Genomic DNA, 16,985 nt, shown 5'->3' with positions numbered 1-16,985 from the left:
CTCTTTCTTTCTAATATTCATAGTAGAAATTCTTCTCTCTTGTTTCATTGCCTTGGTGAGACTTAGCAGAATGATGTTGAAGAGTAACTGATAATAAACATCTATATCATATTCCTGGTCTTAATGGGGATGTTGCAAATGCTTCATGTTAAGTGTGATGATTGCTCTATGTTCTGGTAGACATTGTTGGTCAGCTTAAGAAAGTTTCCTTGTGTTTTTTAAAAATTACGAGTGGATGTCAAATTTCATCCTGTTCTTGGCATCTATGGAAACAAAATGATCATACAGTATTTCTTCTTCAATCTGCTAAGATAATGCATTTTACCAATAGTTTTCCTATTAACAAATTTATTATTTTCCTCTTTCATACCACCTTTAAATTCCTCAGTTAAACCCTAGTTAATGCATTTTTCTTTTTAATATTGCGGGACTTGGTCGTATTTTATTTAGGATTTTAAAAATCTAAGCTTAGAAGTGATATTTTTTGTATTATTTTCTTGTGTGCTATCTTCATCTGGTTTTGTGAATCTAATTTTTAATTAATTGTGTTGATTTGAAGGAGCAGCTAGGAGAGAGAAGTAGACATGCTGAAGGAGCTCCAGCTCTCCTTGTCGGTCATCCTGCTGCTTTCCTGTGGCTTCCTCTACCGGCTCTCCATGAAGTCTAGCTGCCACTTCTCCTGCCTGCCTCCCTACAAGTCCCAGCAGGGGCCAGAGGGCCTCCTGGGCAAGAGACGTAGCATTGTGTTCATAGAGACCTCTGAGAGAATGGAGCCACCCCCACTGGTCTCCTGTGCTGTGGAGTCTGCTGCCAAGATTTATCCTGAGCAGCCTGTGGCGTTCTTTATGAAGGGTCTCAGCAATTCCATGCAGCCACCCCCAAACTCCACTTACCCAGCGTTTTCCCTCCTTTCAGCAATAGACAATGTTTTCCTCTTCCCTTTGAATATGAAAAAGCTGTTTGAAGACACACCATTGTTGTCATGGTACACTCAAGTAAGTGTTCAGAGAATCTTAGAATGCTAGTGTGGGGAGGGACCACAGAAAACGATTTCAACCTACTCATTTTATAGCTGGGGGTAAGGACTCAATGTTGGAGATGGGACTAGAACCCAGATCCTTTGATTCTTGCCTGGCCTTCTTTCTATTGGGTTGAGTCTTGATTCAAGTAAACAGGGAGAGACTTAAGCTTATCTATAAGCTTTTGTTTCCAGCCTTCTACCTTAGGATCCGACATACTTTTGAATCTTTTTTTAACCGAATAAGTTGCTGTACCTTTTCTAGGTGTACAAACCCCTTATTTTTCACTGAGAGTTAAACCCATCCATGTTAAAGTTTTCTTTTTTTTTCTTTTTTTTTTTTTTTGCACCTGAGGGGGAACATTTAACTTGAAAATTATGTAAACAGAAAACTCATAACGGATCAGGTGGAATATGGCTATATGAGATTGGGTTATATTAAGATATGATCAAGACACTCCTGGAGCTCTTAGGAGGTGTGTAATCTTTATCATAGTAACATAGCATAATAAGGAAATAATGTTTCAATTAAATATTTCTCTCACAGAGGACTCATAATCAGGTAATGCATTAGGAAATTATAATATAGCCACTCAGTAATTCCATTATGCAGGCTTTATCTGTGGCATCTTATGAAGACTACAAGATGAAATTAAATATTCTTATATTATAATGTAATTGTAATCACTTTAGCGATGCAACCCCCCAGCCCCACATCTATATGGAAGCAAAAGACCTGAAGAAAATACACAACACACAGTAATAGTAGTGTTTTAGTATGATTGGATGAGGAGTGAATTTAGTGATGAGAAGATGTTAATTGTATAAGTAAAATTATTTTAAAAAGTAATTTAAAAACTGACATCAAAATAATACCATTTGCCTGCCATATAAAATCGGATCTAAGTTCTAATCAGAGGCTAGGCCAAATGTCAGCAAACTTTTCTCTGTAAAGGACCAGAAAGTAAATACTTTAGGTTTTGCAGGCCAAGAGGCAAAATTGAAGCCATTATGAGGCACTTGTGTTAGTTTCCTATAGCTGCTGTAACAAAGTACCACAAACTTGGTGACTTAAAACAACGGAAATATATTCCCTCACAGTTTTGGAGGCAGAAGTCCCAAATCGTTTTCGCTGGGTGGATATCAAGGTGAGGGCAGGGCCCCATTTCCCTGGGAAGCTCTAGGGAAGAATCCTTCCTGTAGAGCCTGTCACTCCAGCCTCTGTCTCCATCTTCACATCCATTTGTGTGTGTGTGTGTGTGTGTGTATGAACTCTCCCTCTCCATCTCCCTCTCTTTAAAGGACATGTGATTGCATTTAGAGCCCATCAGGATAATCCAGGATAATCTTCATCTCAAAATCCTTAATTGAATTCCATCTGCAAAGACCCTTTCCCCACAAGGTAACATTTACAAGTTCCAGGACTTAGGATCTGATTATCTTTGAGTGGCCATTTTTCAGCCAACTACAGTATTCATATATAAAAAAGGAAAACTCCTGACCTCGTACCCCCACCTCATTTGCCTGGGGACTGGGTGGCTCCCCTGGGTGGAGGACACACTTGGCTCCTGGTTGCTGTCAGCTGGAGACATTTTCTGGATTAAGCGACAGGCCTAAGTGTGTGTGTGTGTGTGTGTGTGTGTGTGTGTGTGTGTGTGTGTGTGTGTAATTGGTCAGTTTCACTCTTGGCCCCATGTAACTTCTATATCCCACTGCACCTACTGGTATCTCTTCTCCTGAAGAGCATGGAAGTCTCAAATTTGAGACCTGTCAGGAGGAGGTAGATTGACTCACCGGATGGATTTTTCACCTGCAGTTGCCAGCACAGAGTTCCTAACAAGTAGGTGGCAACTAGTGTGGCCCCAGGCAGCGGCAGGGCAGGCTGTGGGTCAGGGAGGCAGGCGTTAGCAGTGGAGAAGGACTGGTGGAAGGGACATGCTGGCTAGGTCCCTGCGACTCTCCGTGCTAGCCTGCTAGAGGGTGCTCCAGGACTGTACAGGAATAGGCAGCACGCTGGCTCTGGGGCTGGTGTCCCCACTCTGGTATTTAACTAACATTACCTACGTTGTATTTTGCTCATGGGAAAAAGAAATCTGTACTCTAATTGTTTTGGGAGATACTGAATACTAACTATATCCTTTTCTCACAGACTAACCATGCACATGAGGAGATTAAAGGCTCTCGTGTAGTCCTGAACTAAAGACACTTGAATTTGACTCAATCCAGCATTTTCCAAACTTATTTGAGCATGGAACCCTTTCAGTATGACGTAAATATTTTCTTGGAGCTAATGTTCCCCAGAACTCAGTTTGGGTTGTTCTAAGCTATACCTCCATTTTGCTATGTTGGATTTTAGGAACAAGGTGGGCCCTGGGACACAGAGCTCTTAAGCATCTGCCCCTTCTGAACCTACACTACTCTCTTTTGGCCCCACTGCCTCCCTCCTGTTCCTGCCTCAGGGCCCTTGCACTAGCTGTTCCCTCTACCTAGAACATTCTTCTCAAGATATCCGCATGGTTCACTTACCCACTTCATTCAAATTTCTGCTGGAACCCAAGACAAGATTGTGTTTCACCCTACCCCCTTCATAGCTCCCTCATCCAGCTTTTTTTCCTTTACAGGCCTTATGAACACCCAACATATTATATGTTTATTTGTTTATTGTCTATCTCTTCTCAGTAGAGATTTTTGTCATTCTTCACTGGCATATCTTTAGCAGCTATAACAGAGCTTGGCGTATCATAAGTAGGACCTCAAAGAATATTATTAAAGGAATTAGTGAACAAAGGCATGTATGCATTTTAAGATTCTTTTACCAGTTTCTCAAATAGCATACATATTGACTTTTTTCCTATAGTTGCCTACTTTATCTTTTTCTTGTTCAGTTTTTAGCATTTTTAGGACTTTACAAAAATTATTCCTTCACAGTTTTATATTTGTGGTTAATGGACACCCCCCTGAAAATGACTCATATAGTTCATCGTGAAATCCCTTCTGGGTTTTAATTTTATCTTTTCACTGCTTTAATTCTTTTTTTATTTTTAAAAATAATTTAATGAAATCTTTATAAGCTGTTAAAATCTTTTCAGATTGCTGTAAACTTTTTACTAAAAGGTAACTTTTTTGGGGATGGAGGTAAGTTTGGTAAATTTGCAAAATTGGGCTTCTGGCAAATAGGTTTTTGGGAAGCTGGCTCGATTCCTCTTTCCCAGCTACCCTCGGGCCAGGTGTCCTGCTGCCCCAGCCATCCCTCTTCCCCTGCTGCTGGGGCTGATTTGCACCTGCTCCCGCAGATCAACACCAGTGCAGAGAGAAACTGGCTCCATGTCAGCTCCGATGCATCCCGCCTGGCCATCATCTGGAAGTATGGTGGCATCTACATGGACACCGATGTCATCTCTATCAGGCCCATCCCCGAGGAAAACTTTTTGGCTGCCCAGTCTTCTCAGTACTCTAGTAATGGGGTGTTTGGATTCCTCCCCCGCCACTCCTTCCTATGGGAGTGCATGGAAAACTTTGTTGAACACTATGATTCAGACATTTGGGGCAACCAGGGTCCCAATTTGATGACGAGGATGTTGAGAGTATGGTGCAAACTCAAAGACTTCCAGGAGGTGAGCGACCTCAAGTGTTTGAATTTGTCCTTCCTACACCCCCAAAGATTTTACCCCATCTCCTATCCAGAGTGGAGGCGCTACTACGAAGTCTGGGACACAGACCCGAGCTTCAACAACTCCTATGCCCTGCATCTGTGGAACTACATGAACCAGGAAGGGAGGGCCGTGGTTAGAGGCAGCAACACGCTGGTGGAAAATCTCTACCGTCAGCACTGTCCCAGGACTTACAGGCATCTGATTCAAGGCTCAGAGGGGTTGGTGACTGGGAAGCTGGGCCCTGGTAACAGATAGAGCCAATGCTGGGTTGTTGCTGCTACATCGTGCAACTAAATATTGCCTGGGGTGCCACTCTTTCATTTGATCTCCACTTTCCCCAGGGGTGTGGGGACTGATCCACATGTCAGTTAGTATTAGCTTTCTCTGTCTATGACACAAAAATCCTAAGGACCATTGGTGTATAAAATATAGAAGTTTATTGCTCTCTTATGTAAAAGAATCTGAAGGCAAGTCATTCAGGGTGGGTGTAGTCACTGCAGCCATCAGGGACCTCGGCTTCTTGCTTCTCTCTGTTTGTCATCCTTGGTGTCCACAGCTCATGTTCCATATGGCTAGCTTATCTCCTGTCTCATCGTGTCTGTATTTAAACAATGTCCCCTGGACTAGCCATCTAGGGCCAGTCTCCTTTGGCCTGTTTCTGTGTCAGGGACTGACATTGGCACCAACAAATCTTGTGTGTGCTGTGGCAGAAGTGACAGCTTCTTAGTGCTAAGTGATCTAGTCTTCTATCAACTCTTGGTATCCTCAGGACCTGGAACGGAGCCCGGCTCACAGTAGGCACTCAATCATTCTTGGCTATATTGAATGTTGAACTGTGGCCCAGTAAGGGAAAGGTACAAGGGTCCCATGCATGGCAGGTCTTGGTCACCTGAGGATGGAGTCTTTAGCTTTTGCATTACAGACCAGGTGGACTGAGGTGCTTGTCAATTCCACTTTCTCACAAGCGCCCTGCAAAAGAGGGCACCCATTTACACATAGGGAAATTGAGTCTGGTGGAAATGACAAACACAAACAGATACCCTCAATGCTACTTTCTGTACATTTAGGGGATACAATGGGAAGAGAGCTGAGAAGCAAATGCTCTAAGCCCCCACAGATTTCACACTGTACTGAACTCAGAGGACACATGCTGACTGCTAGGCTCCTGGCTCAGTCTAAAGACGCTTTAGCTAATTTGATTCACATAATGACCCTGCTAGGTAGAGTTTTTTTTCCTTTCTATTTTATGGAGAGGTTAAGTGACTTTCCCAAGGTTAGACAGCTTGGGAATGTGGGATGTAAATGAATCTTTGACTCCAAAGCCTGGCCTCTTCTTTCCCCTCCAGTGGGCAGTAGGAACCCCTGGACAGAAAAGTGCACCCTGACCAGGAGAGGAGAGGAGAAACAAGATTCCCCATCAGAGCAGATGACTCACAGACATCCCTACTTGGTCCTGGTCCCTAGCTCATCCACTATTTTTTTTTTTTTTTAACATTTAAAAAACTGCGGTGAAGTACACATACCATAAAATTTGTCATTTAAACTATTTTAATATGTACAATTTCAGTGGCATTAAGTACATTTTGTATTGTCGTACAACAAACATCACCATCTATCTCTAGAACTTTTCAAAGTGAAACTCTGTACACATTAAACACTAATTTCCACTCCTCCCCCAGCCCTGGTAACCACTATTGTACTTTCTGGGATATATGAACTTGACTATTCTAGGTAACTTGTATAAGTGGAATCATATAATATCTGTCCTTCTGTGTCTGGCTCATTTCTCTTAGCATAGTATTTTCAAGGTTCATTCAAGTTGTGGCATGTATCAGAATTTCATTCCTTTGTAAGGCTGAATAATATTCCACTGTATGTATGTATTACATTTTGTTTATTCATTCATATGTCAGTGGGCACTTGGGTTGTTTCCAACTTTTGGCTATTGTGAATATGCTGTTATGAACATACATGTGCAAATATCTGAGTCCCTGTTTTCAATTCTTTTTAGTATATACCTGGAAATGGAATTGCTAGATCGTATGATAATTCTATATTTAATTTTTTGAGGAATTGCCATTCTCTTTTCCACAGCAGCTGTACCATTTTATATTCCCTCCAGCAATGCATGGGGGTTCCAATTTTTGCACATCATGGCCAACATTATTCCCATACATTTTTGTTTTGGTTGCCCCAAGATACAGAGCTTGGCAGATTGAGGCTGGTGGGGGGAGCCTTAAAACATTTTTTTCCAGAATTCTGAGTCTCAGTAAAGCAAGCACTGACTATGGGAAAGGATCAGAGGCTGATATCAGGAAAGAAAGAATTTTTTGGTCCTGGGTTTCACAGCTGGATCCACAGGACAAGCCAGTAAGTTGGGTGGTGGTGGTGGTGGTGCTGGTTAACATTTGACCAGGCCTGGGACTCACTGTAAGGACTAACATGAGGTGGGATCAGAAACCAGGAAGATTCCTTTAATTTAGGGCGGGTGGGCTGGGCTGTCTGCCCAGGAGGTTGCAGCTGTCCCTACTTTCAGCAGGAAAGCAACTGTACCGGAGGGTGTGGGGTGTGGTGGTGGTGGTGGTGGTGGTGTGTATGTGTGTGTGTACAGGAGTACATCAGCCTCCCTGAGTTCCACGGGGCATGGCCTCTCAGCAAGGCCTGGGAGCCATTCACATGAATCCTGGATTTTCCTAACGGGTTAAATTTGGCATTCCCTCCTTCCCTGCTCTGTAACAGGCCTAAAAATAGCGGGTCTTGGGGCCTGGGAGAAGCTCCACCCCTCCTTGGGGTGGGGTGGGGAGGCTGTTTTAGGAGTAGGAGGCGTCAGACCCCAGGCTTCGAGCTGCTCGCGTGGCGAAGTTCTGTTGTCCCAGGCCCGGCAGGTTGGCAGCTCTGTCCCCGCCCCCGAGAGCGCCCAGGCTTCCCGAGACTGGGGAAGCATCCCAGCCCGCGCGACCGTGAGGATTCCGGGAACCTCCTGGGGCAGTCGGGGACTGTGGAGAGAGCCGGGGGCGGGGACTGGACGAGGCTGAGAAAGGGAGCCAACGACTCTGGGACTTCTGCCCACTCTCCCAGCTTCGGGGACCCCCAGGTGAGCCGGACCGCGTGGGAAAACTATGCTAGGAATTCGGCCCGGGAGGGGCGCGGGGGAGGTCCTGGTAGTCCCGGTGATAGGTGCCACGGGCTGCAGGAGGTTAAACATTAGCTGCTCGGGACGCCCAGCGGGGGTCCCGCCCTGGAGCAGAGGAGCTGCGCCCGGGCTCGGCCTCTAGACGCGCCACTTCCTGAGTCGGCTCTGCCCTCCACACCAAGCTCCTTTGGCCTGCTGTGGACCGAGGTACCCCAGATGGGAGCAGGAATGACTGTACCCCCAGGACTGGGCATCCCTGGGAGGACAGCTTTGGATTTTTACTCTTTGAAAAAAGTGAAATGATGTGGGGGCTTAATGCTTTGAGTTCTGTAGGTGTGTGTGTTTGGGGGGAATCATTTAGTAATAAGATGATTAAAAACAAACACTTTGGCATCTCTAGTTCCTCTGCCTTGCACTCCTGGGCTGCAGTTTAGCAGGAGACAGCGATGGTGTTTTCGTTTTGTGGTGGCTACAGATAAAAGTCCACTGGAGACTTGCTTAGTACAGGACAAGGGTCCAGAGGCCTAGCAGAGCACAGCCTCTGGAGGGCCTGAGCAGGGGCTCCCGTTAACCCAACACTCCTCAGGGCTCAGGGCCTGCCTGCCCCTTCATTGTCTCCTGGAATCGGATTTCTAACAGGACTTGGAAGAGAGGCCTGGTGAGTGTGGGGTGCTGGGACTGTGGGCTCTCACACCCCCATCTGCAGGCAAGGTGAGGGGTCTCTCTCCTTTTTCACGCGGTCCCTAACCCCTCCCCCTGGAGCTGAGGACTGGCTGGTGAGAACAACCCCACCTAGAGAAGGCTAGTTCTTCAGTCAAGTGGCTGATGAGCGGCCTTTTGTCTGTGTCTGTCAGCACTAAGGGTCTGGAGACATTTACCTCATGTGGAAATACTTTTGGACACCGTCCAATTTGATAAAGTGGTCCCATGAAGTTCTATGCTTCAGGTTGGAAACAGAAAACTGAATTCATTTTTGCAGCATAACTGGGTTCTGGTACGGAGCTGGAATTTGGTCAACAGGCTTGTTGCTCAATTGAAACTGTCAGGTGCAGGAAGGCAACAAGTTGCTGGGCTTTCTGAACTGCCTTGTGGGCCCCTTGCAGGGAGGGCCAGTCTTGGTCTGCAGGGTTAACCACCTGCATGAAAATGCCACCTGTCACTAGACCTTGTACCTCTAGGGAGGATTCTGTGGGGTCTGATGACCCAGGCACTGAGGGCAGAGAAGCTCTACCAAGAAGCAATAACTCCTCCATGGGAAAGAAAACACCAATATTATATTCTAGACTGGTTTTCTTTTAGATGTGAAAGCAGTGTTGGTTTTTGACAATTCTGTACTTGGGAAGCTAGGTCATGGTCACTACGTAGTCTTTCCCTTTAAAATACTCCTGAGAGATGTCAGTCAAATCCCTACCTCCAATTTTTATTTTAGAGAAAATCCTTTTGTGGCAAAAACTTAAAATAGGTTTTGACCAAACTGTGGACACTGTCTTTTAAAAATATCTCCTTAAGGTTTCTGGGAATGGAGGCCAGCTATAAGGGAGAGCTGTGTGCCTAGAGGGGTAGATCTGTCTCTCTCTCTCTGTTCTGGAAGTGGGGGCAGCTCCCACAAAGGGAAAGAAAGAGTGGAAAGGTGGACTCCTTCCTTTAGAAAACAACAGAATCAGAGAAGTCTGAGGTCTGTAACGGCAGTGCTCCGGGAGAGCTCCTGGGTCGCACTCATCTCTGTTGGGGTCTCCCCCGCTCCCTTGCCTGTGGTGTGTGCACAGCCTGTTTGCAAACTCTGTGAAGGTTACCTTGGCAGCCACAACAATTAGCACTAATGACATGCCCGAGCTCCCTGGGGCAGGCACCACTGAAATTAGTTGGGAGCCAGGGCAGGCTTGTAAATGATTGCCTGGCAGAAACCATGGAAGCTTGTTTCTCTCTGTGTGCTTCTCTTGGCTTCATTCTTGAAGAAGCAGAAGAGACAGGAAGATGGCAGCGGTAGTAGTGTACTCTAGCTGTCAATTTATATTAAAAAGTCAGCCAGGATTTTGTTTAAAAATCAGCTGTTTGGTATATTTTGTGGAAGTTATCTTTGACAGATTATAGGTGGGCAGGTTTCAGAACCATAAAGTCTCCAGGAATTGCTTCACAGTGGGATGACTGCCTTGAGAGGTGTGGACACCCTGTCACTGGGAATATGCAAAGCTAGGATGGTAGATGGGCTTCCTCTCTTGGCTATAGGATTGCCCCAGGTAGAAATGATCTCTTCACCCATGAAGTTGGAATGCTAGCATAAATATCGTTTTTTTGGCTCCCATTAACTTATGACATTGGTCTAGGATTGGGAAGTTTCCTGGACCCCATTGAAACATCTAGGGATGGTTAACACAGCTTCAGATTTCCTAATGACAGTGAGTCATTTCTGCCTGTGTTCCTATTCCCAGATGGGAAAAACAGTCTGCTGCTAGTTCATTCGGGAGAAGGCAGGGTGTTCCTGCCCTCCTGGGTGTGTGGTTTCTAGGTAACTTGCAGCATTCTCATCTGGCTTTGTCTTCTGCCCATCCTAACCTGGATACAAGCTGCTGAGTTGAGTCTGCTGAGATACAAGGAGAATTGAAGGCCTCTAGCCCTGATCCTGTTGTGATTTGCTGTAAACTCTTTCAGTCTGTGCAGTTTGGTCAAGAAATCTCAGGTACTGTAATTTTTATAATGGGAAATAATTTATGTATTTTCATCATGATCATTGGAAGGTAGTTTGGCATAATTCAAAAGCTTTGGAGTCAGAATTTGATTTGAATCCTGGCTTCATACATAGTAGCTGAGTGACTTAGGGAAGGTCCCTTAGCTTTTCTGAGCCTCAATTTTTACATTTTTTTTCAGATGAGGCAAATCAAAGCTACATACCCAGCTGTATGACAACTAGAAATAATACTTTTTAAGGCTGGCACAGTGCCTGGCACATAGATACTTAATAAATGATGGCTGCTGTCATCGTCATACTCATCAAATTCCCACAGTTCTGCTCACCTTTTGATGTCAGAATGGTAGGACTGCTGAGAATTGGAGAATTGGGGTTCTAGTGGGAGACAGGAATGATACTTTTGGGGCTCGGTAAAACCTCATGAAATCAGACCCCTAATTCAGAATTCTGTATAGCTGGGACTGGGGCTGTGGCCCTCAGTATTAACAGAGTGTGCTCAGTGTCAACGTGAGGGTTTTAGGGCTGCTCAGGCGGCAAGCTAGGACGCTGTGACCACAACCTGACAGCGAGTGTGGGCACCGGGACTTCTCACTGAAAACCACCCACAAGGGCTCCTGCGCTCTAAGCTTTCATTAGTGGCACATGGGATTAAGCTATGGCCATAGATTGTCAACAAATCAACCATTTTACTAAGTCTGAATGGCATTGCTCTCCAAGGAGTCCAAATTAAGGACTCCTACCTCCATTCTTATTCTATAACTTAATTCTTGCTATTCATAGCCTCATTTCTCCAAGACCCCAAGAATGTAGAAATGTGAGGCAGATATTCTAAGATTTTGGCAATTCTGCTCAGTTCAGTAGAAATCTGGGCTGCAGGTAATATGCTAGGGGCTGGAGTATAACAGATGTGAATAAGCGAAGGTCTCAGCCCTCGTGGAGCTCACAGAGAGAGAGGGGGTGGGGAGAAAGGAGACAGAATGTCCTGATATGGCCTCTTCTTGGTGCTCCCATAGCACCTCGTCCTACTTCCTACCCTGGCACTTGCCACTCTGTAGGCTAATTTCTGTGTATTTTTCTGTCTTTCTGGAGAACCAGCTGTGGACCAGACACCATCACTTACTAATTGTGTAATTGTGGGAAAGTCTTTCACCCTCTTTGTTCACCTCTCAGTTTCTTCATCTGTATACAGGGTTGTTGTGAGAATTAACTGAGATAATACATGTAAAGCCTTATAACTGTGTGTGGAGCACACAGTTCCAGAACTGTTAACTCTTTCTGTTAACAATGGCAGGAACTGTTGCCTGAATCACCATTAATCCCGAGTGTCAATCACAGTGCCTGGCACTTAGTACGGGTTTAGGAATCATTTGTTGATGGGATGGATGAATGATTGCTGCACAGCTACTGCACGTCAGACCAGAATGTGGTGAGAGTGACTAAAGGAGTTTATGTTCCGTGCTCTGGGGAGGGGCAGGAATTATGACTGTGGGCCTGGGAGGGATTTGGGTAGCGATCATGTATGAGCAAATCCTTGAAAGCATGCATTCACCTTCAGTAGGAGCAGAAGGATATGGCCGAGGGCCCTCTATACCAAGAGGCAGCATGGCATAGGGGCTAAGAGTTCAGACTCAGTAACCAGGCGGCATGGGTTTGGATCCTGCCTCCTGTACCTGTGGACAAGCTTCTTCACTTCTTTGTGGCTTAGATAATAATAGTATCTCCTCAAGGCGGTGTTCTGAGGATTACACGAATTATTCTTTACGAAGCACTTAAAAACAGTGCCTATAAATAAGTAGCCCAGACATAAGAATGGGTGGACAGCAAATAATATGGTAAGTGGAGATGCAGCTAGAAAGGTAGTTTGGAAACAGTTCATAAAGGTCTTTGAATATCTTCTTAATTAATTTGGAATTAGCGCCCGAGGAACACATTCATTCCTATATGGCTGAAGCTCATTGGTGGCTGTCCTTTTTAAAGAGGTCATGCACTGCCATTTTGCCACAACCCCAACACTGCCTGTCCCAACACTCCCTAAAGCAGTGGTTCTGAATTAATAAATCTGGAGAGCTGCATTTCTCACAAGGTCCTAGGTGATGCTGGTCTGCTGGTCCAGAGACCACACTTGAGAATCGCTGCCTGATTGTATTTTGGACACTAAGATGGAGAATCAGTTGCCATTTATCATCAAACTTATGCTGTGGTTCCTTTTATACCTGGCACGTTTCCTGCATTGGAATTTGGATATATAATTTCTGGTATTATCAGTAATGGCAATTTTGGTCTAATGGTCCCAAGAGACAGATGGGCCAGTAAGATAGATTTGGTAGATGAAGCTGTGGTTATGTGTGAGCTCATCTCCAAGGAGAGTGTGCAGGGAGAGATGCATCATGGGTGAACGGGACAGTATCATGGGGGCACTGGCACACCCTGCCTTAAAGGAGGAGTGAAACTGTTCGAGGGAGAGGCTGGCAGGAGCATTCAAAGTGATGGGAGGAGAGCCGAGAGAGCTGCTGATGGAGTGTTTTTGGTCATATTATTAGAGAGAGGACTGTGGGCAAACATCTGAGGCCAAAGCTTAAATAGTTAAACAGTGCATTCTCAGGTGAGCTCCTGGTCTTCAGGAGGACAGGAAGCAGGTGTCCTGTTACCCTTGCCCACAGCATGCCTGGTAACCTGCTGTTGTTCCAAGACACGGCTTGTTGTGGCAATTGTTTCTGAGGCTCTTGTGACACAGTTGCAGCTTGAAGTTGAGCATGGTGAGTATCATCTCACCTGCCTCCCTGCCTTTTTTTTTTTTTAATAACACACTGTGTTAAGTAGAAATGTGCTGGTCTTCTCCTCATGGCCTTGGGTGTTTGTGGCTGGAGAGTTTTGTTTTTGGCGTATGTGTTGGGGAAGAGTATCTAAGAAAGAATAGGAGATGAAATGGAAAAGGTGGGTCAGTGGCATCCTGTGGGCAGTCTTCCAGACCAAGCCAGGGTTTAGACTCAGTACTGTGGCAACAAGGAGCCACACTGAACCAGGAATACACCTTGGTTGCTCCAGTGCCTGGTACTAGGCCTGGCCCAGGTAGTCATGCTGTAAATGAGAGGGGAGTGAGTGAATGAATGAGTTTGAGGGATAAGTGGTGATGATCTGATCAAAGCAAGTTTTTAGGACTAATAGCCTCAAGGATCATATTGGGGAGTTCACAGTCCACAAGCTTTGGAGCCAGACGTACTTCTAACTATATTTCAACCCTGGCCTCCCTACCTGGGGCAAGACACTGAACCTCTGCAGACATCAGTTTAGTTGTTTGTAAAATGGGAATGATAATAGCTGTTTGTAGGTTTGTATTTAGAGTTTGTAGCTGGCACAGAGGCTGGTGCTTCCTGCACCACAGCTGGTGTTAGTACTGCATGCCTTTCCCTTGTATCTCCTCCAGTTCTCACAGCACCCGGGGGATAGGTAGGGCAGGCCTATCACCGCCTTTCCCAAATGAAGACAGGGCTCAGGGAGGTCAGGCCCTTTCCTGGAGGCCCTTCCCTTCTTTGCAGACCCAGCTCCATCATTTCTTCAAGGCTTTTCTCCTTTATGAGGTCAATGACCTTTCTCTTCTCTGACTTTCTATTGCATTTAAATATCTGAATGACATGATCTAGAAAGAATTTGATTAAATAGCGTCACATGTACTGTCTGTTGCTCCAGATTCTAAGTTTTTCAAGGGCAGAAATTATATCTTTTTCTTTAAAAAAAAATTTAAAAGTAATTAATGAGGATACAAAGATCTTTGAATGGTATAGAGAAGTGGAAAGTGGAAGATAAAGGTCCTCAACCTCCATTCCCATTCCCAGAGGTAACTGGTAACTATTGCTAACAGCTTGTTTATTTTTCTAGACATAGTCTATGCTTATGAAGCTATATATATATATATATATATATATATATATATATAATATAATATATAATATATGTATAAAATCAACTTAGTGTATGTATTTTATTTAATTATGATTATACATGAATAACAAATAGAATCATATATATATATATATATATGATTCTATTTGTTATATATATATATATATATATATATATATATATATATATATATAATCATTATTGGTCTGTGTAAGGCCTGTCTATCTTTATCTATCTATCTATCTATCTATCTATCTATCTATCTATCTATCTATCTATTACCTATCTCTTTCTAGCTATCCATTTTCTACTCATGCATTCATTTATTCATTTATTTACTCCCATTTTCCTCCTCCCTCATAGGCAACCATTTTAATGTGATATATCTATTTAGATATAGATATCAGATATATACTGTGTTTCCCTGAAAATAAGACCTAGCCGGACAATCAGCTCTAAAGTAAGACCGGGTCTTATATTAAGTTTTGCTCTAAAAGACGCATTAGAGCTGATTGTCCGGCTAGGTCTTATTTTTGGGGAAACATGATATATATATATATATATATATATATATATATATATGAATGAGATATACATAGCTCCTTTATTTTCACAAGTTATCATTAATGTGATTATATCATTTAAACAGAAATGAAAGTATGTTTATGAGTATATGAGTATATATGATCAGTATTCCATGTAAAGCTGCCTTATTTTCATCAATAGCCACAAAGTATTTCATTGTATAGAGATAACATTTATATCCCCTGTTGCACTTTGTTCTCTGCTTTCTGGTACTTTTTCTTATACTTTGCTATTACAAACAATGCTACAATGATAATTCTTGCACAAGCACCTTTGCACACCTGTATGAGTTTATTGGTAGGATAAGTTGTAATTGGGTTTGAGAAAAAAGACCATCATGGATGGAGCACAATCTGCGTGCAGAGACGTGGCCACTCTCTTTAGCACCACTGCCCCCCTCCCCACCCCCTCCTCAATAGCAGTATTGGACATCATTTCACTCACATTCCACTAGAGAGAACATAGTCATATGATGACACCTTACTGCCAGGAAAACTGGGAAATGTAGCCTACCCCTGTCCCCTATGATCTTGTAGTTGCAGGAGGAGAGGAGGGAATGTTGTGGACATTAGGTGGCTGTGCCACCCATGGCAAGTTGTTGGACGTTATCTGAGATCAATGTAGGGTTGCAGAAGGACCTACTTATACATTTGACAGTTTTCCCCTGACAAAGACCTTTGGCCGTGGACTTGGGCAAGGGGACGTTCACTGAGGACCTACTATGTGACAGGCACTAGACTGGGTGCTTCACCTGTCTCCTTGCTAACCACAAACCTGCAAAGTGAGTCCCGTGATCCCCAGTGTACCTAGGAGGCTTAAAGATGTGAAGGGACTTGTCCAAGGCTGAAGATCTGAATCCACATCTGTGTTATTATTGTAAAGCCCACGCCCTTGCTTTCCATGGCTCTGGCCACGTCAGTGCATACCACACATACTCCAGCTGTTGTTCAGGTCCCTCACCTCACCCCACTTAGGCTGTTGCTGGCCAGGTGTAGGGTACATGCAGCCCACATGCCTTGCCTAATTTGGAATCTCTTCTCATTTTCCAGGCCCTCTCTCAGTTCCTTTGCTTGCTGCCGTGGCCTTGGCGGCACCCTCCTGCAGTGGTCAGCCCAGGGCTTCCCTCACCCATGCAGTCCCCTGCTACCACTGCTGAGAGCCTCAGTGGTCCCCTTTTTGGGGCCTACACACTCCCTACCTTCAAGTTCCAGCCTCGCAATGAGAGCATGGACTGGAGGCGCATTAGCGCCCTGGATGTGGACCGTGTGGCCCGGGAGCTGGATGTGGCCACCCTGCAGGAGAACATTGCTGGAGTCACCTTCTGCAACATGGACCGGGAGGCATGCAGCCGCTGTGGGCAGCCTGTGGACCCAGCACTGCTCAAGGTGCTGCGCCTGGCACAGCTCATCATAGAGTACCTGCTGCACTGCCAGGACTGCCTGAGTGCCAGTGTTGCCCAGCTGGAGGCGCAGCTGCAGGCCAGTCTGGGCCAGCAGGAGCGCGGTCAGCAGGAGCTGGGCCGCCAGGCTGATGAGCTCAAGGGTGTGCGAGAGGAGAGCCGCCGGCGTCGCAAGATGATCAGCACCTTGCAGCAGCTGCTCCTGCAGACAGGTGCCCACAGCTACCACACGGTGAGGAATCTTGGCAGGGCAGGGTGAATGGGAGGGCTGTGCATCCAGCCACCAGGCCATCTGGGCAGCACCACCCTCTGGGACCTGAAGCCACTCTGGGCCATTCTCACTGGTTAGGAGCAAGATTTTAGAGACACTGTTCATGGCCAGAGAGCCCGAGGGTATCTGATCAGGTTCTACAGTCTGTGTGTGTGTGTGTGTGTGTGTGTGTGTGTGTGTGTGTATGGAGAGTGTATATGTGTGGCGGGTGTGTGTATGAAGGATGTGTGTGCATAGAGTATGTCTAGTATGTGCATGTGTGAATGTATGGGGTGTGTGTGTGCTTAAGGAAGGTGTGAATATGTGTGCATCTAATGTGTGCATGTGAATATTTGCAGAG

At 45.1% G+C, this 16,985-nt stretch overlaps 2 protein-coding genes across 10 annotated transcripts in view; both read left to right on the top strand.

Moving 5' to 3' along the window:
* The first annotated feature begins 559 nt into the window (after positions 1 to 559).
* A4GNT (alpha-1,4-N-acetylglucosaminyltransferase) lies at positions 560 to 4,926 on the top strand. Its single transcript, XM_019746617.3, has 2 exons — positions 560 to 995; positions 4,312 to 4,926. The coding sequence occupies exons 1-2, from the start codon at positions 585 to 587 to the stop codon at positions 4,924 to 4,926; spliced, it is 1,026 nt and encodes a 341-aa protein (XP_019602176.3). The 5' UTR covers positions 560 to 584.
* Positions 4,927 to 7,485: 2,559 nt separating this feature from the next.
* DZIP1L (DAZ interacting zinc finger protein 1 like) overlaps positions 7,486 to 16,985 on the top strand; it is a 42,186-nt gene continuing 32,686 nt past the window's right edge. For 2 of the 9 annotated variants that reach the window (XM_088798350.1, XM_019747819.3), the window contains exons 1-2: positions 13,149 to 13,246; positions 16,025 to 16,606. In XM_088798350.1, coding sequence (XP_088654476.1) covers positions 13,244 to 13,246; positions 16,025 to 16,606 — 585 coding nt within the window. In that variant the 5' untranslated portion in view covers positions 13,149 to 13,243. Of the gene's footprint in view, positions 7,766 to 7,865; positions 8,012 to 8,169; positions 8,463 to 10,368; positions 10,482 to 13,147; positions 13,247 to 16,024; positions 16,607 to 16,985 lie in introns of those variants that run through there. The other 7 variants (XM_019747844.3, XM_019747871.3, XM_088798351.1 and 4 more) reach the window with 7 other exon arrangements.

The sequence above is a fragment of the Rhinolophus sinicus genome, chromosome 5, assembly GCF_057876585.1.
Source record: "Rhinolophus sinicus isolate RSI-liver-muscle chromosome 5, RSI-T2T, whole genome shotgun sequence".
Taxonomy (NCBI): domain Eukaryota; kingdom Metazoa; phylum Chordata; class Mammalia; order Chiroptera; family Rhinolophidae; genus Rhinolophus; species Rhinolophus sinicus.
This window is presented reverse-complemented; position numbering and strand designations above follow the sequence as displayed.